General features: G+C 35.4%; 1 protein-coding gene and 1 non-coding gene across 2 annotated transcripts; both read right to left on the bottom strand.

Moving 5' to 3' along the window:
- Positions 1–6,672: 6,672 nt before the first annotated feature.
- On the bottom strand, positions 6,673–16,098 carry LOC107465840 (probable serine/threonine protein phosphatase 2A regulatory subunit B''delta). Its single transcript, XM_016084813.3, has 13 exons — positions 15,503–16,098; positions 14,349–14,588; positions 13,482–13,587; positions 13,207–13,303; positions 12,094–12,199; positions 11,818–11,908; positions 10,063–10,204; positions 9,813–9,960; positions 8,918–9,027; positions 8,457–8,613; positions 7,830–7,955; positions 7,590–7,740; positions 6,673–7,205 (listed from the first exon to the last, which is right to left on the bottom strand). The coding sequence occupies exons 1-12, from the start codon at positions 15,650–15,652 to the stop codon at positions 7,600–7,602; spliced, it is 1,614 nt and encodes a 537-aa protein (XP_015940299.1). The 5' UTR covers positions 15,653–16,098; the 3' UTR covers positions 6,673–7,205; positions 7,590–7,599.
- Positions 16,099–18,164: 2,066 nt separating this feature from the next.
- On the bottom strand, positions 18,165–18,268 carry LOC127744471 (small nucleolar RNA R71). Its single transcript, XR_008005458.1, has one exon. It is a non-coding gene; the product is annotated as a small nucleolar RNA R71 (small nucleolar RNA).
- Between the last annotated feature and the right edge of the window lie 2,411 nt (positions 18,269–20,679).

Below are 20,679 nucleotides of genomic sequence, written 5' to 3'. Positions count from 1 at the left end.
CGGGTCTCTTGCACAAAGCTTTGTTGCCTTTTTGTGAATTTCTGCATGCTCTGTAACTGTTATGTCATAAGGTTTAGCTGTTGAGCCATTGCTTTATTCTAGGCTAGAATTGTGTCTCTGGTAGATTCCTCCTTAGCTTCCCTTTTTGCTAAAGTCCTCTCAGATGAATATAAATATTGATTGTTAGCCACCATTTCAATGAGCTCATCAGCTTCTTCAAGTGTCTTCTTCATGTGTATGGAACCACCTGCAGAATGATCCAGGGAGTCTTGGCTATGTCGGAGAGCCCATCATAGAAGATATCCAGCTTGACCCAATTTGTGAACATCTCAATGGGGCATTTCCTGAGCATTGACTTGTACCTCTCCCAAGCATCGTAGAGGGACTCGCTCACTTCCTGCCTAAAGGTCTGAATATCCCTTTGTAGTTTAGTCAACCTCCTTGGGGGGAAATACTTATTTAGATATTTGTTGACTACCTTACTCCAGGTGTTCAAGCTTTCCTTGGGTTGGACATCCAACCAGTCCTTTGTTTGATCTCTCACAGCAAATGAAAAGAGCAGCAGCCTATAAACATTAGGATATACTCCATTGATCCTTACATTGTCACAGATCTGCAGGAAGTTAGAGATGAATTTATTGAGGTCTTCCTGAGGATGTCCATGAAAATGACAGTCTTGCTGCACTAAAGTGATCAATTGTGGGTTGAGCTAAAAATTGTCTGCTCTAATAGGAGGACACTAATGCTCCTTCCATAGAAGTCAGGAGTGGGAGCTGTTTAAGATCCCAAAATTCTTTTGGGTTATGCACTCTCATTCGGGTCCATAGTGAACTTTTCCTATTCCTGCATACACAAACAAGAGACAAAGAAAAATAGGAGTCTCTAGGTAAAGGTATAGAGAACTCCCGGTGAAATATCCTAAAAACAGAGATAAAATAAAATAAAGTGAGTAATTAACTAAAAAAAACTTTTGAAAAGTAGAAAGAAAAGGATTTAAAAAACAAAACTTTCAAATCCAAAAAGACAGAGAAAATGCTAAAGATAAATAAAACAAAATTAATAAGACAGAGGAAATGCTAAAGATGATTAACCAAACTTAATTTTTGAAAATGAATGAAAATAACTAAACAAAATTCAAAAATCAAGGAAAAGATAAATAAGACAAAGATCAAAAATCAAGAAAAATAAACAAGATAGAATTCAAAAATTAAAAAGAAAATTGATTAGACCAAAAAAAGAAAAAATCACTAACGGGACACCAATCTTAAAATCTGAAAATAAGAGAAAATACATAAGAAAAAATTTGAAAATAGAGAAAAATAAAATAAAGTAAAAATCGAAACTTGAAAGAGAAAGTAAATAATCAAAACTAATAAAAATACCTAATCTAAGCAACAAGACAACTGATAGTTGTCAATCACGAACAATCCCCAGCAACGGCGCCAAAAACTTGGTGCGCAAAATTAGAACTCACACAACTTTACCGGCAAGTGCACCGGGTCATCCAAGTAATACCTCAGATGAGTGAGGGTCGATCCCACGAGGATTGTTGGATTGAGCAAGCAGTAGTTATCTTACTGGGCTTAGTCAGGCAAATAGTAAAGAGAGTTGTTGTTGAAAACACATAAGACAGATAAATAAGAGAAGCAATAAAAGATTGGTGTAAAATCAATATAAGAAAATAGTTAAGGTCTCAGAGATGTTTATCTTTCCGGATTAAAACTACTTACTAACTGCTTTAACAATGAATGGTTCATTCTATGGCAAACTGTAAGTGAGTAAACCCTAATTCCTTAGCAATTCAATCTCCTCTGATTCTCGTAAAACGCCACTTCCGTGGTCATCCAATTTGAATTAGAGGCGAAGTTCAGAAAACTAGTTTATACCACAAAGGCCTTAATCACCCCAGATCTCGGTTGAACATATGTTCCCATGTCCCCAATAGGTTGTGGATTAGCCATATAGGAGGTGTGTTATCAAGCTATAGTTCTTGATATCTCTTTCGAGTCTCACAAGAACTCATGTAAAAAAAGGGGGTCATACTTCCATTCCACCCAGTTTCATTAGATTAAGAACGAGAGCACACCTTAGAATTGAATCAAACATATATTAAAATAGAATAGTAATAATATTGATTCATAGAAATAAACAGAGCTTCCAACCTTAACCTAGAGGTTTAGTTGCTCATAACTTACAGAGAAAACAGGATTCTGAAAAGTGTGAAAGGTAGAAGATCTCCTAAACCTAATTGATCTTCTCCTATAAATACTAATCTAATAATAAATTCTACACCTAAAAGGTATTATTTTAAATATAAAAATTACAAAGATAAAATAAGATAAGTTTAAGAAGTACTAAAATCCACTTGGAGGCCCAAACGTGTGCAACTCGAAGAGCAGGCTGGCATTCAACGCCAGGATTGGGCGTTGAACGCCCAGAAGGGAAGCACGCCTCTGACTTGATTCCCCTCTGCTGGCGTTAAACACCAGTTTAGGCGTTCAGCGCCCAGGAGGGAGCTGACAACATTTTCCTTTCTTGCTCCAGGCTTCTCGAAACTGCTCTGAATTTCACCTAAGCCATAAAAACACGAGAAAAACTCAAAGTAGCATCCAAAGATAAATTTTGCACTAAAATATAATAAAACCTAATAAAATATAACTAAAAATAATAGAAAAATAACTAGAAAAATGGTATAAGATGTTCACGCATCAAATAGCTACCGATTTATGGTTGGACCGGTTTGACCGGCTGGTCTAGTCTGGCTTTCATAATCATGCTTGTAATTCATTCTATGAATAATCAAAATAGTGATGTGTGAAATTTCACAAGAGATTACAACCGTCTCATAGAAGGGGTAACATTTAGGAAATGAAGAAAATTCAACTCGATATTCAAAAGATTCAGGTGCTGACAAAATGGTACCTAACAGATGTTATTGACAAAATGATCCCTAAACAATTCTTAAATTTGACAAAAGTGACCATCTGTTGTTTAACTCCATTTTTATTTTTTGTCTGTTTTCCTTCTTCTTCTTCACAGATGAAAATGGAGGATCATCATCAACCCCGTGGTATTCCAGCATCACTATCAACGGGCCAATTAAAATTAAATGAATGAACCAAATTTTTTTTATCCATAATCTCAAGAAAATCCCAAGAACAAGGAGGTGAGGAAGAAGAAAAACGGAAGCAGCGACAATGTAACCATAAAAAAAAGAAATAACAACAATCAAATATAATCAAAACAAAACACATTAAAGCAACAATCAAAAAGAAGAAAAAAGAAAATAGTGTTATAGTCTAGAAGAAGAACACCACCATAACAAAGACGAGAAGAAGAACATAAATACCATATCCCAACCTTAGAGAACGTATTGTGACGGAAACAAAGAGAACCCCCAAGAGAAGCTCGGAGTTACAAATCTTCCTTGGCGCTGCTCAGAACCTCGCCATCAGTGGCGTCCATGCCTACTTCCGAGTATCGCGATAGCGACAGAGAATTCTTTGAGTATCGCCATCAAAGTGTTTGATTTGCCGGGGAAGTCTTCGGAAAATTTCGCAGAAAATTATTTAACCAAGAGTTTGAATTCAAACAATGTAGCCAAATCCAAAGTCTTTGTCTCTTTTGTTTCTTGTCTGTAAAAAAGTTCATTCTTGTTATTGTTGGTAAAGAATAAAACAATGATGACGATGAAATTGTTTGCTGAGAAGTTAGAGTGACGGAAGAATTGAGATAGGGTAAGAGGTTGGTGATGGTGGGAGTTAGGGGTAAGAGATGATGGGATTAAAGTTTGTGAACAAAGGGTAATTAGGGATTTTATTAGCTCGTTCAGTGTTCATTTAAATCTATTGCACCTGGCCAATTAAATGGTGACCTAACTCGACATATCACAATTCTCCAAGGAATTCTTTTCCATTAGGAGAGCATTGATGTGTGAGTATCTTGTACCCTTTTTTCCTTCATTTTTCTAGTTATTTTTTATTAAATTTTATTTAATCTCATAGTATTTTAGTGCAAAAATATTCTTTGGATGCTACTTTGAGTTTTAGTGGTTTTTTTATTTCAGGTGAAATTCGAAGCAATTTGGCAGAGTTTCGAGCAAAAAGAAAAAAAGTTGGCAGCACCCCCCCTGGGCGCTAAACGCCCATTTGGCATTTAGCGCCAGCAATGCTGACCGAATTCACTCTCTCTTTGGGCTTCCCAAGTGGATTTAGTATTTATTAGTTATATTTTATTTTCTTTTGTACTTTTTATTTACAAACAATATCTTTTAATCTTAGGATTTGTTATTTTATTTTTCCAAATCAAATTAGGTTAGTATGAAAGGGAAAAGATCTCTTGCATCTAGGGTCTTCTCTCTTCTGCATGTTTCACTTTTTAGGACCCTAGTTTTCTTTGTAAGTCATGAGCCACTAAACCTCTTCAGTTAAGGTTAGGAGCTCTGTTTATCTTCTATGGATTAAGACTATTACTTTTCTGTTTTAATTAATGTACTGATTCAGTTTCAAGTATTGTTTTCGTTCTTAATCTTATGAATCTGGGTGAAATGAGAGTATGACTTTTATTCTACATGATTTCTTGTGATTCTCGAGAGAGTTATCTCGCTTAAACAACAGCTTGAGAACAAATCCGTCCTAAATTGCTAATTGCATCAACTAATTAGGATATGTGACATATAATCCTGTTAGCTTTGGGTAATTAGGATTTTTGTGGCTATCAACTAGTTTTGAACTTAACCATCTAATCAAAATTGAGTGACCACAAGAGTGGCGGTTAATGAAGGTTAGAGGAGACTAAATCACAAAGAGATTACGATTTAGACATTTACAGTTTGCCATGAAATGAGTCGCAGCACCCCTACCCCACCCCCCCTCCGCGGGCGCTAAACGCACAGTAAGGGACACAAGCCAACAATGTGCTACCCTCTTTAGGGCGCTAAACGCCCATTTGACATTTAGTGCCAGCAGTGCAGACCGAATTCACTCTCTCTTTGGAGTATCCCTAGTAGATTCAGCATTTAGTATTAGATGTATTTTATTTTCTTGTTGTAATTTTTATTTACACACAATATCTTTTAGTTTTAAGATTTATTATTTTATTTTATTTTCCGAATCAAATTAGGTTAGTATAAAGGGGAAAAGATCTCTTGTATCTGGGATCTTTTCTCTTCTGCACGTTTCACTTTTGAGAACTCTAGTTTTTTCTATATGTCATGAGCAACTAAACCTCCTTGGTTATGGTTAGGAGCTCTGTTTATTTCTATGGATTAATACTACTGCTTTTCTATTTTAATTAATTTACTGGTTCAGTTTCAAAGATTATTTTCGTTCTTAATCTTATGAATCTAGGTGGAACGAGAGTATGACCCTTATTCTACATGAGTTCTTGTGATTCTCGAGAGAGTTATCTTGCTTGAATAACAGCTTGAAAATAAATTCCTCCTAAATTGCTGATTACGTGAATTAATTGGGGTATGTGACATATAAACCTGTTAGCTTTGGGTAATTAGGGTTTTTGTGGCCATAAACTATTTTTTGAACTTAACCCTCTAATCGGAATTAAGTGACCACGAAAGTAGCGGTTAATGAAGATTAGAGGAGGCTAAATCACTAAGAGATTAAGATTTAGACATTTACAGTTTGCCATAGAATGAATCATGCATTGTAAAATAATTGGTAAGAACGGTTAATCCGAAAAAGTAAACATCTCTAAAACTTTAACGGTTTCTCTCACTGTTTTTACACAAAACCTTTTATTGCTTTCTTTACTCTCTTATTCACTGTTTTATGCGAATTCAACCAACAAACAACATTTTTTGTTTGCCTAACTAAGCCAATTGGATAACCATTGTTGCTCAATCTGACATCCTTGTGGGATCGACTCTTACTTACCTGAAGTATTACTTAGATGACCCGGTGCACCTGCCGGTTAAGCTATGGAAATTCTAAATCCCACACCAACTTTTTGGCATTGTTAAAATAGTTGGTAAGAACTTTTAATCCAAAAAAAGTAAACATCTCCGAAGCTTTAACTGCTTTTTTTCTCACTGTTCTCACACCAAACCTTTTATTTGCTTTCTTTACCCTTTTGATTATTGCTTTATGCATTTTCAACCATCAAAAACCCCTTTTTGTTCGCCTAACTCCTAACTAAGCTAATTGGATAACCACTGTTACCCAGTCTGACAATTTTCGTGAGATCGACTCTCACTCACTTGAAGTATTATTTGGATGACCCGATGCACTTGCCAATTAAGCTGTGGGAATTCTAAATCCTGTACCAAGCATCGCTCACACACATGCACGTATATATTTAGGTTATAAAGAAAGAAAGATGCAATATCTTCTACTGATAGAATAATATTACTAATAACACTAAACAAAAACAAGGAGGGAAAAATCCAATGTACAAAGCCACCAAATTGGTAATGCCCAAAAAAGATATATACTCCAAACACGTAACTTTTATATTTCCTAATAACACCCACTTTTATGACCCTGAAATTTTAATACAATCGCCACTTCAACATCCAAACTTTTTGTTTCTCTCCTACTGTTAGATTGAACTGCATATTCGCGAATACCGTTTAACTGTCCAAATAATACAACTGAAACAATAGTGTTAATCCTGCGGTCAAGTATTGAAAGGAAAAGCTCTTAGAAAGATATCTAATTGTGTAGGGGAAATAATACAATTATTGTATCATTACTGATAAATTCTTTAATGGGCTTAACAAGATGGGAACAAAACAAGACAAAAAACTAAAATGTACTCTTGGAGAGAGATCCGAGGGTAAAGTGACTCGACCACTGAAGCAAAACAACAAAAAAGGTCCAAAAGTGAGAAAATCTTTCAATTAATTTTCCTTGGAACAACTTAGGTGACCCCAAATAACAAGCATACTGAAAACGATATATCAATTTCAATATAATTCAAGCACCGGGCTAGTCACTTCTCAGCACTTTGCATGGATATATTTGTACACAAAGCAACAAAATTTCCATGACCAATGGCCCCAATGTACATCACTCCCCCCAGAAATATCTGAATATTGTTGCAGCTTGCCCATCCAAAAAAACATATTCCAGAATAAGAACCTTGGAATTTCCCATTTAAGGTAGCAAAAGTTTGAGATGATACCAAGTCCAATGTCTCTGAGCAACGGCCACTCGATTAAATCTGGGGCATTAATTTCTTTTCGTCCCCTATATTAATATATAATAAAAAAAAGAGATAGACATGGAGAAAATTAAAATACAGCATAGATGGACTGGATATTTTCTAAGAGGTGGATACTTCAATGATGATACCTTCACATGAAGATCACATTGTAAACTGTTAGGTGGTTCAGTCAAATATATTAATCCATCTAATGGTTCACACTGTAATCTTCATGTGAAGGCATCATCATTAAAGTGTCCAGCTTCGTCATTCTTAAGAAATGATGAAAGGAAATGGTATAGATAATACTGCATACAAAGAAACATTTGATCTCTGAATTCAACTTGTAAAAGAATTAGGTGACATAATTTGGACTTGCTGAGCACTTACCAGGCTCGAAAGAATCAAATTTCAACTTATGCACTTACACATAAAATCCTAGAAGGGAGCCTCAAGTGATTCATCCCAGACTTCTGCACTTCCATTAGAGGCATCTTCAACGTCTTCTTCCATTGAAAGCCTAATATATTCTCTATGAGCAAATCGATCCCACTCTGTTAATGTCGGATTCTCGCGCTCCTATTTATAGAGCACATACCAATTACCAAAGTCATCAACAGTGGTCAAGCATAAAAACTAAACAATGCAATAAACTATATTATATGTACCTGACGAATTAAAAATGCATCCCGAGTTTCCAAGGCCATGAACTTGTTTAGATTGAACAGAATATTGAAAATACTTCCTGAGAGTTTACCACCTTTCAGGTCGCGCAGAGTTATAAAGTGTTCATTCTGCAGGTTGAAATTCAAATTTAGAAAAATCTCAGAAAAGTATGCAGTAAAAGCAGTGTATATATATGCATATCAATCAAAGATAGGCAGGATTAGGGGTGACAAAGTAAACCAAGTTTGGGATATGGCATGTTCTAGCACAAAATTCAATTTATAAATTACTCACTATATTAGCACTCACTTTACCAGCTTGTCAAAAAATTTGAATGGTTTTATATTTTAACACACCACATATAAGAGACTTTATTGGGCTTTAAGCACGGAAAGTGCACAGGCTCATTCCACCTAGTCATGAAATTTAATTTCTTATCTAGAAGATACAATAAACTCTAGACCTTCTGATATAGAAACTTCGATAGTATGTTTGAACTCTCCCACAAGCTTAAGCTTTTGGATAGAGGTATATGGATAATTTTATATCTTGACCCAGTTAATAAATAAAGAGATTACACAAGACAATAAAACAATAAAATTGACAGAAGAAAGATGGAAAGGCAATACCTCAGGTTTAATCATATCAATCATCTGGCACAATATATCCTCAAATTGCACAGGCTCTTGGGCCATACATTCCATTCGATGCAATTGCTCCTCATAAAAAAATTGCAATTCATTCCGTGTAAGAACTCCATTTCCATCCAAATCTATGCACTTGAACCTAATTAGGACATATTCAAGTCAGCTCATAGTGACTCTCAGACACACGTAGAAACAAGTCATCCACAAGTGGTCACATATCTAGAGTTTTGTCCAGCACACAGTTAAGTGTAAAGCATTTAACTAATAAATCAAAGAGAAAGAAGCATTTAACTATCAAATGTCCTGCATTTTATTTCCCAGACAACAGTCAACACGACCCTAATTTTCATCAGTCTAGTGCAGCTGCTCTGCAACTAATCTGATGACTTCTTTCAGGAGAAAATAAGAATTAAAATTAATGGTAAATGGAAAAAAAAAAATACCAATATTCAAGGCTTGGCTCAGATGGTTTATCCTCTTCTGCCAGTATGAAGTAAACAAAATCTTCATATCCCATCTTTCCCTCAACCTTGCTGGTAAACTTTCTTGCAACCTGAGATAATTGAAGCAGGTCAAAATCTGCATTTTACATAAATGATGTGATCAATCATGTTAACAAAAGCAGAGACACACAAACTCAGACAGTGAGCCAAAGATTTCCTTCGATAGAGAGCACAGGCCTGTGACCTATGAAGCACTAACATGGGACAACTGACACACTAATGTCAAATTTTTGTTAGACAAGGAGACACGACATACATTTAAAAGGGAAGCCCGAAGTACAATCATTCTACATTATGCAGGGTTTGAGAAAGGGTCGCATCCAAAGCGTGTCATGGAGGTATGCCTATGTGATAAACTCATTTGTTGATATTTTCTTGCTCTTAGTCTTCCCTTTGGACAAGGCATATATATAAACTATATAAAAGAGAATTGGATAGATTATAAAAATATCTTGATATTTTGTTGATATTTTAAACTACAAACTAATAATTTTTTAATGTTTTTATGCCTCTTTTAATTATATAAAGTATTTTAGGTAATTCTTTGTATTAATAATCAATAATACATATTGTTTCTGAACTCATTTTAAGTATAGGCCAAGAATAAGGTTGAACACACCAACATGTGACGGTATTTCGGTGTACCCAAGCATGTTTAGAGAAGCTTTTTTTGTATTCTTTTGTTAAGACATAGAAGATATGCATGTTGGACAAGTGTCATTGAGTGTTGGTGCCCGTAATGTGTCTACCATGTGAAAATGACAGCTCAATGAAGTATCAATGCTTCATACACTGACAAAAACACTTGAGACAAGCAAAATGGATCTACACAAACCTGAGAAAATATTCTATCAACAATTCGATAGGTAAGTGCATGGTTGCCATATCTGATAAGATTCTCTTTGTCTATCAAGAAATCATGATCTGTATCCAGCTCCCAAAACTTGCAGTATATAACATAAAAATGCTCGTACGAGAAGTATCTGCCAAAAATTATTAGAAATTGTTGAACAGAATAATGTGCTTCGGCATAAAAAAGCATTACTGTAGCTAATGGTAACTGATACTTCATTCAGTATACCTACCTCAAAACCTTGTTGATGTCCTCCTCTTCATCTGCATGTAGCATCGCATCAATTATGTTTCCACGCTTCAACTCCCTCAGGGTAAGACGGCCATTTCCAGATCTATTAATGTAATAATATATTCTGTATATTACAGTTTCAGCTGGGCAATGGAAAGACAAGAAGTTAAGAATATTGAACACAACAAAATCGAGAAAATTAAACCCCAATAGCAAGACTCGTGAATGCATTAATTTCTACAAATCAACTTCAATAGAAGTCCAGCCAAAACACATTATTACTGTTTTAATGAAATAAGTTAACATTATAATTCTATAATAGCACTTATTAGTGAAACTAAAATATCAAAATGTAGGAAAAAGTGAAAAATACATGCACATGCATTTATCACATTACATAAATTTATTAGTTAGTGAGCAATTCATTGAAAAACTCAAATTAAAATTTTGCAGAATTGGACTGATATTGTGGGAGAAAAGCAAATGTTAGGATATCCAATACACACAAACATAGATTAAGTCAAGTAATTCAAGAGGACATAAGTTTTTGCGGGATGAACAGAGGATCATTTGATATAATTATACAGCACGATAATGCCCACAGCTTTTAATTGATGAAAACAAAAAGAAAAACAAACAAACCAGACCAGATAATCATAAAAGCACCTAATATACGAACTCTCTCCCTCTCTAACAATAATAGTTTTATACACACAAACAAGGAGATCACCACCAATCAATTGTCCAACAGCTGTAGACTGAAGATTCACTTCCAAATCCACTCTCACCATTGCTCTGAGTCATCTACACATTACACCAAATATTATTCCTTTATATTGAAAGCTGTTTCCTCTTATTTCTAAACACACAACTACACTCTTATTTAGCCTTAACAACTAGAAATTCAACAATTATATCAATCAAACAACATTATACTTATAGTATCCTATCTTATCTTGTAGCATTTATTTAGTTGAATCATCAAAAACTAAACATTTTTTTCATGATTTCCTATTTGTTTTTCTTGGTCTCCCTCAACCTATAGCAATTAAGTACCTTTCAAGCGTTCTACTCTCTTTACTAGGACTTCTAGAAGCCTTCTCCGCATGACCAAATTACCTTCCCAAAATTTTCAGAAATAGCATCATTCTTAACCCTATCTTGTCTAATCTGTGCACTCATCTAATGCAACATTCTCAAATCTACGATACTGATCTTATCTTTTGTTGGTTGTTCACCATCCTGGCATTCTTTCCATACACCTCTGCCAGTCTTATTACTGTAGACTGTAGTGAAACTGTAAAATCTGTCCTTAAACTTTCGTAGTTGCTGGTCTTATTATTGTGGTAGTGTGGTCTAAATTGTAGTTAAACTTTAGGACTTTTTTCCGCAAATGACACATGACATGGAGTGCTCCATTTTTCCAGTTAGCATGAATACTATGATAGTATCATTTACATCATCTTTAATTTCCCCATCATTTTCTCTGGGGGACCTAGACCCTAAAGCATGTGATGTTTCGCAACATATGGTCTCCGATTTTCATTTCCAAGCTAGAATATGCCCCCTTAGGGGACATCAAATGATCTAATTGTCAGAAATGAGGAATGTGCCACAAAATACCATCTAGAATCAGAGAGATCACATCCTTGACATTTCTCTTAATGAATAATGATATTAATGAATAGCAAGTGAAATAGATTTCCATGTGAAAATTATGTTTTTCAGGAACAAAGTATGCAAAAATAATACAAACCATATCTCTCTTGAAACTCCGGTGTGCTTTGTAGGAACTCCAGCCCTGGATGAGTTGCTAAAAGCTCACGTAGTACAGGCTTAAAATCATCCTGACAGGTTTAAAGATGTTTTAGTGAAGGAAACGAAGTGTGGATCATAACAAAATATTCAAGCATTATACATGGAACGAACAAATAACATTCTGATAAATATCTAAAGACTGAATCACTGTATGGAGGAGGTAAATGATACTAAATGAAATGATAAGTAGACAAAAATAGATAGAATAAAAAACCTGAGTAAGGTATTTCAGATGTGGTTGCTTTAAAATTGTGAATATTTGAGCTGCTATATCCATTGTCAACATGTTGCCATTAATCCAATAATCAATAAATGCTTCCCTACAGGAATATCAAATCAACGAATTAAACAAGTACTAGGACATACTACAAAATAATAATAAACGAAAACCAGTAATTCACCAATAACTCCCTACGTGAAGAGCAAGGAGAGAATCCAACCCATATTTAATACTTCAATAAGGCAACATTTCACACAAATTTAATCAGCACAGGATCTGGTGCCAAAACATGAAGAGTTATGTTTGCGAAAGGAGAAAAGATTCTGCAGGAAGCATTCTTAACACATGAACAGGACACCACAAAACATACTGCCCCACTATAAATGACAGTTTGACAAGTAGATTTCTTGTTTAGTGACAAAAATAATGACTAGCACTTTTCAGACAAATACTGTATTAACTTTTTAGCGTATGATCTCATTGTTGACTTTTTCATCTCTTCCCCTTGGTGTCTCCTTAATTTTGGTTCCTCCTTTGAGCCCTTGACAGTGCGATGTCAGATGCATAATGCATTTTACATAATATATATAAATAAAGGATAAAAAAAATCCTGAATATTAAGCAGGAGATGATTTAGGAAAAAGAAATAAGTTCTATATGACCCAATTTAGTACTAGAAACAAAAGCAATCAGCAATCAAAGATATGGAGAAAGAAATCATAATTCAATCTTCATATGTTGATGGAAATTTTGACAATACTTCAATAACAATTTCAAATGCAAATCTCAATACATAGGGAACAATTTCATTTTTTGGAAAGAAAACTGGGGATTGGATAATGTAGTCAAGAAGCAAGCAAATGGTTGAACTCTCCGACTGATATACCAGTGAAAGAAAGTCCCACAAATGCTTTTACAAAAAGAAATAATGCAATAATCTAGAGCACAATTATGAATAATCTTTCTGAATGACCCAATGATTCTAAAGCTACTCAGGATCTAGACAACAATCAATGAAGTGACCAACAGCTCAAACAAGATTCACCATACAATGCACAACAAAATTTACGGCCACAACTAGTGTTTCCAGATTAATGAAGTACACACCTTGTCACAACACCAGTTCCGTTGTCAATCTTTCTGAAAAGTGAAGTTGAAAAGAAAGATGGCAGCTTGCATACTTCCTTGGTAAGTAATTTGAATTCTGGCATGGCAAGTATAACAATTAAATTAAGTTAATTTTTGCTCAACTTCAAGTGAGGTGAGTATGATTACTTAGGAAACCAGAATGTCAAACTTATTTCAAAACTTTTTCGGTTTTTCCCAGTTACAACACACTGCTCCCTTCAGGCTATCTTCTACTTATAAACATGATATCTCACCATGCATCTGCAGGCCATCCAAGTGATCATGGAATAACTGATCAATTCTTAACATGCATTGTTCTTTCAGTTCATTTGGAGGAGGACGTCCATGTTGAAAGTAGAACTGCAAGCATATACTTATGTTACAAGCATAAACACAGAAGGAAAAAAGAAAATAATAAATGAGCCGATCACATGCAACAGAAATGTAGCACCAACTAAAATATTAACAGAACTCAACAGTGCATCTTTAAATGACTAATTATATTACTTGCTGTGTATTCACAGGGTTTTTGGGAAGCATTGGGTATTTCCCAACTTTGGAACAGCTTCATACAAATAAGTAACAGGATTTATAACAATAATGAGGCCCGAGTTTTGTGGCAATGTGTAGTTTATGCAATCCTTTAGGGTTTGGTTAGAATGCAATGCTCCTTTATTTAAAGGTGTCTGTCTGGCCATCAATTTGCTAGGGGACTATGGGATAAGACTGTACGTATGGCCTCTATTTGTGGTTCTGATAATGGTTGTTGCAGAAAGTTGCCATGTTGCATAAGAAATTGGATAGGGCAACTTGGCCTGCATTTTTTCCCTTATTATTCCATGTGATATTTTCATTTTAGGAGGACATCATATCCTCTGGAATTTAGATCATTTAAAGTGACCATTCTTGTAGCACAGAAAAGCAACGGATTAACTATCCTTGGATCAATAACTTCCATTGTGTATAGGTTCTAGTAAACGATCCAATGGTAGTTAGATCCCACTTCCCTTTACAAGCATGCTCACTTCACAGGATCCAAATCCTATTCTGTTTTAGATGTACTCTCGCTTCCTCTGTTTCTAATAAATTCTACTTAAGAAAATGTATTAGATTTGCCAGACCTGAGGTATCACTTCTTTAACTGGCTCACTGACAACTTTCAAAGGAGAGCTCAAATTGGAAGGGCCAGCTCTTTGTTTCACTATGCGAGGGGAACCAGATGAACTTCTTGGTGAAAGAGGCGGAGCAGTGCCAGCAGGGAACATGGAAGGCAACGAATTACTTGAAGCATTTGGACTAGAGCAATTTCCAGTGACGTTCAAAGGAGCACCTGACTTTGCTTCATTGAGCAGTGATGTTACCTACACATTTAGCAACCAAGACGTGATTGCAATATAAAACCTACACTAGTTATATTGTGTAGAGTCTTCAAGGAGAAATACTTAAACCATAGACTAAAATAGCAATTCAGCCCCAGAAAGATTTGTGACATCAGTTTAATCTCAAAAGGATAAGCAAGATATCGGTTTAGTCCCTAGAAGAAATTTGTGGCATCAACTTAGTCCCTCAAGGATATATGTGACATTCATTTGGCCCTTAAAATATACATTGGACATCAATTTTATCCTTGAAAGATGCATGAACTTATCACTTATTTGACGTCACATATATCTATCAAGGACTCAAGATGTTACATGTATCTTTCAGGGAACGAAGATGTCACAAATCTTTTATGGACCAAACTGACGTCACATGTATTTTTAAGGATTAAATTGATGTCACAAAATCTTTCAAGAACTAAAAGGTTGTCAAGTGTATCATTGTCAATTAGTAGTTTGTATTGTATATTTGGATTACCAACATGAGCTTACTCATATAGCTTAGGAGATGGTAAATCCCACCACGTCAATAGGAACAAACAAGCATATAAAAAATGATATGATTCTCACAGGGTAGGATCTGTGCAACGCTATAAAAACCTTTGGTTTATCTTTAATGGCAGAAATTTTAGGCTGAAGCGGTCAAGTGGCAACATCATTCCCCTTTTTGGTTAATCCCAATCACTCAAGCACCTCATCTTTCTCACAATCCTTCGCCAACCAAACAACCATCAGTAAAGAACTATTAAATCAGATCATTCATTCTTCACCCCATTCATGAAAATATATAACACATATAACCCAAAAAAAGGGACAGAACAAAAGCTAAGAGACTAATTCAAGAAACCCAGCAATGCAGCAAAGACGCCAATTCGGAAACTGATAAAGGCGCATACCAGTCGATTGCTGTCTGGAAGAGAAAGCCACTGGTCGAAGAGCTTCTCGACGAAATTGAGGTTAGACTTGAGTGCCAATCCGGAAAGCTCCGGTAGCTGCAACAGCTCGACGTCCAACGACGCCGCATCGACGACCACCTCCATGCTCATCTCTCATTCACCAGAACACAAAACTGTCACACCACAAAGATAGATCAAAATCACACCGATTCTTTCAATCAAAATTCTTCTTTTACAATTCTTTCGAGACTGTAGCGAGCTGAATTTCAATGGCTTTGAATCGAAGAACGTGTAAACAATTGGATGATTGAATGCGGTTGAGGAGCTGCGGGATTCAGCGGAAACCCTAGATCTTTGTGGCGTTGGAAATTGGAATCAAATCAATTAGTCAATTAGCAGTGTGAATTGATATAAAATACGGTGACGGTGATCTGAGGACGGAAAATGACGGAAAATGAAGGAAAGTGAGAGAGAAATTGAATAGTTGGTGGAAAAAAAAAATTGTGCTTGAGAAGAGATCCAAGCGATTTTGGAGGGAGAAAGGAGAAATAATTGAGGTTTCGGAGAAGCACTAGTGGATCACTTCTATGATTTCTAATTAGAAATTAGTCTAGGAAGATAGAAAATGGAGATTTGAGAGGAATAGTGGAAACAGTGACACGTAGTCATGGACCATGGAAAAAAAAAATCGTTTTTTTCTACTAATCAGGTCCTATATGGTGGGGACTGGGGAGATTATATTGTGCTAAAGGGTGTTCTTTTCTTTAAGTATTAGGTGTTGAAGCTAGGTATTAAGTATAACATTCTTATTACTAGAATGTTATATTTTTATTGTATCATTTTCATAGTGAGAAACATTTAATTATATATAATTATAATAAGTAAAATTTTTACTTAAAAAGTTTTAGTGACTTGATTTTTAAAAAAATTGGTAATATTTTTTTTATACGTATATACATACATACAAATCATTACACTTTTATATTTACAAGAATAATTTATACAAATACCATACAAACATATATTATAAAATCATAATTTCTATTTTTTTTACAAAATATAAATAATGATAACAAAGACGAGGAAAAACATCTAAAATAATAAAATAAATTTGCTTTACAAATAAACTAATGCACGTCTAAATACTTAGTAAATTTTTCATAGACTTGTTCATCTATTTCCTAAAATTATAGGATTAGAAAGGTGAGAACTTAACATGAAGATCTTAATAGAGAAGTTTTAAAATTGTCAAAAAAAGATATATAAAAAAATTTTGTTTTATGACAAAGATCATTACTTGTCTTATAAATTTTTTTTTTTTTGGAAACTTCTTTATCTTTCAAATTTTTCCAAACTCTCTCCTCAATACTATCCTTTTCTCTAAAGTATTCTTTTCACAAAATTAACCAATTCAATTTTTCTGTCGGTTATTTTTCTTAATTTCAATCATGGGACATATCCTCATTTTCTATTCCTTTTAAAATTTACCATTCAGTCAATCTTTTAAAACTACAACACTTCACTATAATTTCGAATCAATAATCACAATTACAAACAATCAAACAGTCAAACAAAAATTATACACATTTTAATTACACAAGTACCAACAAATAGACAAACAAATACAAATAAATGCAGTATTTGTTTAAAAAGATTTTCAAAATTGATTTTCAAATCTTTTTCAACTAACTAATTGACTTTTTATTTGTTTTACAATTTCTTATCTTTTTCAAAACCACCTAACCACTTTTTCTCTCTCTAATTTTCGAGAATTCCTCACCCTTTTTCAAAATTCTTTTTAATTAACTAATTATTTTAAATTTTAATTTTAATTTCATTTCTTCTCCTAATTTTCGAATTTTAACTAATAATTAAAATAAAAACAAAATATTTTCCTTTTCTTTTTAATTATTTTCGAAAACTCTCTCTCTCATCTTCTTCTATTTATTTATTTAATCACTAACACTATTCTTTTCATTTTATAATTCGAACCCTCTCTTCCTCTCTGTGTTCGAATTCTTCTCTTCTCCTTCTTCTATTCTTATCTTCTTCTACTCACATAAAGGAATCTCTATACTGTGACATAGAGGATTCCTCTTCTTTTCTGTTCTCTTTTTTTTTACATGAGTAGGAGCAAGGATAAGAACATTCTTATTGAAGCTGATCTGGAACCTGAAAGGACTTTGAAGAGGAAGCTAAGAGAAGCTAAAACACAACACTTTGAAGAGGACTTTACTGAATTTTTTGAAAAAAAGTAGAGATGGCCGAACCCAATAACAATGGTGGAGGTGCAAGGAAGATGCTTGGTAACTTTACTGCACCAAATTCCAACTTCCATGAAAGAAGCATCTCAATCCCTGCCATTGGAGCAAACAACTTTGAGCTAAAGCCTCAATTAGTTTCTCTGATGTAATAGAATTGTAAGTTTCATGGACTTCCATCAGAATATCCTTTTCAGTTCTTAACTGAATTCTTGCAGATCTGTGATACTGTTAAGACCAATGGAGTTGATACCGAGGTCTATAAGCTTACGTTTTTTCCTTTTGCTGTAAGAGACAAAGCTAGAATATGGTTAGACTCTCAACCTAGAGATAGCCTGAACTCTTGGGATAAGCTGGTCACGGCTTTCTTAGTCAAGTTCTTTCCTCCTCAAAAGCTGAGCAAGCTTAGAGTGGATGTTTAAACCTTCAGGCAGAAAAAAGGTGAATCCCTCTATGAAGCTTGGGAAAGATACAAGCAACTGACCAAAAAGTGTCCTTCTGACATGCTCTCAGAATGGACCATCCTGGATATATTCTATGATGATCTATCTGAATTGTCTAAGATGTCATTGAACCATTCTGTAGGTGGATCTATTCACCTGAAGAAAATGCCTGCAGAAGTTCAGGAACTTATTGAAATGGTTGCAAATAACCAGTTCATGTACACCTCTGAAAGGAATCCTGTGAGTAATGGGACGCCTCAGAGGAAGGGAGTTCTTGAAATTGATGCTCGGAATGCCATATTGGCTCAGAACAAAATGTTGACTCAGCAAGTCAATATGATTTCTTAAAGTTTGAATGGATTGCAAAATGCATCCAACAGTACTAAAGAAGCATCTTCTGAAGAAGAAGCTTATGATCTTGAGAACCCTCCAATGGCAGAGGTGAATTACATGGGTAAAGCCTATGGAAACACCTATAATCCCTCATGGAGAAATCATCCAAATTTCTCATGAAAGAATCAACAAAAGCCTCAACAAGGCTTTAATAATGGTGGAAGAAACAGGTTTAGCAATAGCAAGTCTTTTCCATCATCCTCTCAACAACAGATAGAGAATTCTAAACAGAATCCCTCTAGCTTAGCAAATATAGTCTCTGATCTATCTAAAAGCCACTCTTAGTTTCATGAATGAAAGAATGTCCTCTATTAGAAATTTGGAGGCACAAGTGGGCCAGCTGAGTAAAAGAGTCACTGAGACTCCTCCTAATACTCTCCCAAGCAATACAGAAGAAAATCCAAAAATAGAGTGCAAGGCCATAACCTTACTTGGTATGGCCGAACCTAGAGAGGAGGAGGAGGACGTGAATCCCAGTGAGGAAGACCTTATGGGACGTCCTCTGGACAAAAAGGAGTTCTCAGTTGAGGAACCTAAGGAATTTGAGGCTCATCTAGAGACCATAGAGATTCCATTGAACTTACTTCTGCCATTCATGAGCTCTGATGAGTATTCTTCCTCCGAGGAGGATGAAGATATTACTGAAGAGCAAGTTGCTAAGTACCTTAGAGCAATCATGAAGCTGAATGCCAAGTTATTTGGTAATGAGACTTGGGTGGATGAACTCCCCTTGCTCACCAATGAACTGAATGACTTGGCTAGGCAGACATTACCTCAAAAGAAACAGGATCCTGGTAAATTCTTAATTTCCTGTACCATAGGCACCATGACCTTTGAGAAGGCTTTATGTGACCTGGGGTCAGGCATAAACTTAATGTCACTCTCTGTAATGGAGAAACTGAGAATCTTTGAGGTACAAGCTGCCAAATTCTCATTAGAGATGGCAGACAAATCCATGAAAAAGGCTTATGGACAGGTAGAGGACGTGCTAGTAAAGGTCAAAGGCCTTTACATCCCTGCTGATTTCATAATCTTAGACACTGGGAAGGATGAGGATGAATCCATCATCTTTGGAAGACCTTTCCTAGCCACAGCAAAAGCTGTGATTGATGTGGACAGAGGAGAGTTGATCCTTCAATTGAATGAGGACTACCTTGTGTTTAAAACTCAAGGATCTCCCTCTGTAACCATGGAGAGGAAGCAAGAAAAGCTTCTCTCAATGCAGAGTCAAACAAATCCCCCACAATCAAACTCTAAGTTTGGTGTTGGGAGGCCACAACCAAACTCTAAGTTTGGTGTTGAACCCCCACATTCAAACTCTAAGTTTGGTGTTGGAAGGTCCCAATAATGCTCTGAACACCTGTGAAGCTCCATGAGAGCTCACTGTCAAGCTATTGACATTAAAGAAGCGCTTATTGGGAGGCAACTCAATTTTATTTTTCTATGTTATTTTCCTTCTTTTTAGGTTGATGATCATGTGGAGTCACAAAAACAACTGTAAAAATTAAAGAAAAATAAAAAACAGCATTAAAAATAGCACACCCTGGAGGAGAAACTTAGGTAGCAGAATGGGTGTTTAACGCCCAGTCTGGCACCATTATGGGTGTTAAACGCCAGAAAGAAGCACCAGACTAGCGTTAAATGCCAAAAAGAAGCAACAAGCTGGTGTTAAACGCCAGAAACAGGTTGCAGCTTGGCGTTTAACACCAGGAAATGAATAAAAGCTGGCGTTTAACACCAGAAACAAGTAGCAGTATGGCGTTAAACTCCAGGATTGCATAATAGGGGCGTTTTGCACGCCTAAAAGGAGCAGAGATGAGAAATCCTTGACCTATCAAGATCTGTGGACCCCACAGGATCCCCACCTACCCCACCTCTCTCTCTCTCCCCCTCACACATCTCTATAACACTCTACCCAAAACACCATTCACCAATCAAATCCTATCCTCTTCCCTATATTCTCTTCACCAATCACCTCCATATCTCTTCCCCAAAAACTCCTCCCTATATATTCCCCTCTTCACTCCTTTATTTTCACATATCACAAACACCTTATACCCTCTTGGCCGAATTCACTATC

This window comes from Arachis duranensis, unplaced genomic scaffold (assembly GCF_000817695.3).
Source record: "Arachis duranensis cultivar V14167 unplaced genomic scaffold, aradu.V14167.gnm2.J7QH unplaced_Scaffold_354585, whole genome shotgun sequence".
Lineage (NCBI taxonomy): Eukaryota > Viridiplantae > Streptophyta > Magnoliopsida > Fabales > Fabaceae > Arachis > Arachis duranensis.
The sequence above is the reverse complement of the archived record's forward strand: the minus strand, read 5'-3'. Positions and strand labels throughout refer to the sequence as shown.

Coding starts and splice junctions, on each gene's coding strand:
- LOC107465840 (XM_016084813.3), bottom strand. CDS start 15,652: ATGAGCATGGAGGTGGTCGTCGATGCGGCGTCGTTGGACGTCGAGCTG. Junction 9,961..10,062: donor GACATCAACAAGGTTTTGAG/GTAGGTATACTG, acceptor AATTTTTGGCAG/ATACTTCTCGTACGAGCATT. Junction 9,028..9,812: donor TTGATAGAATATTTTCTCAG/GTTTGTGTAGAT, acceptor CAATTATCTCAG/GTTGCAAGAAAGTTTACCAG.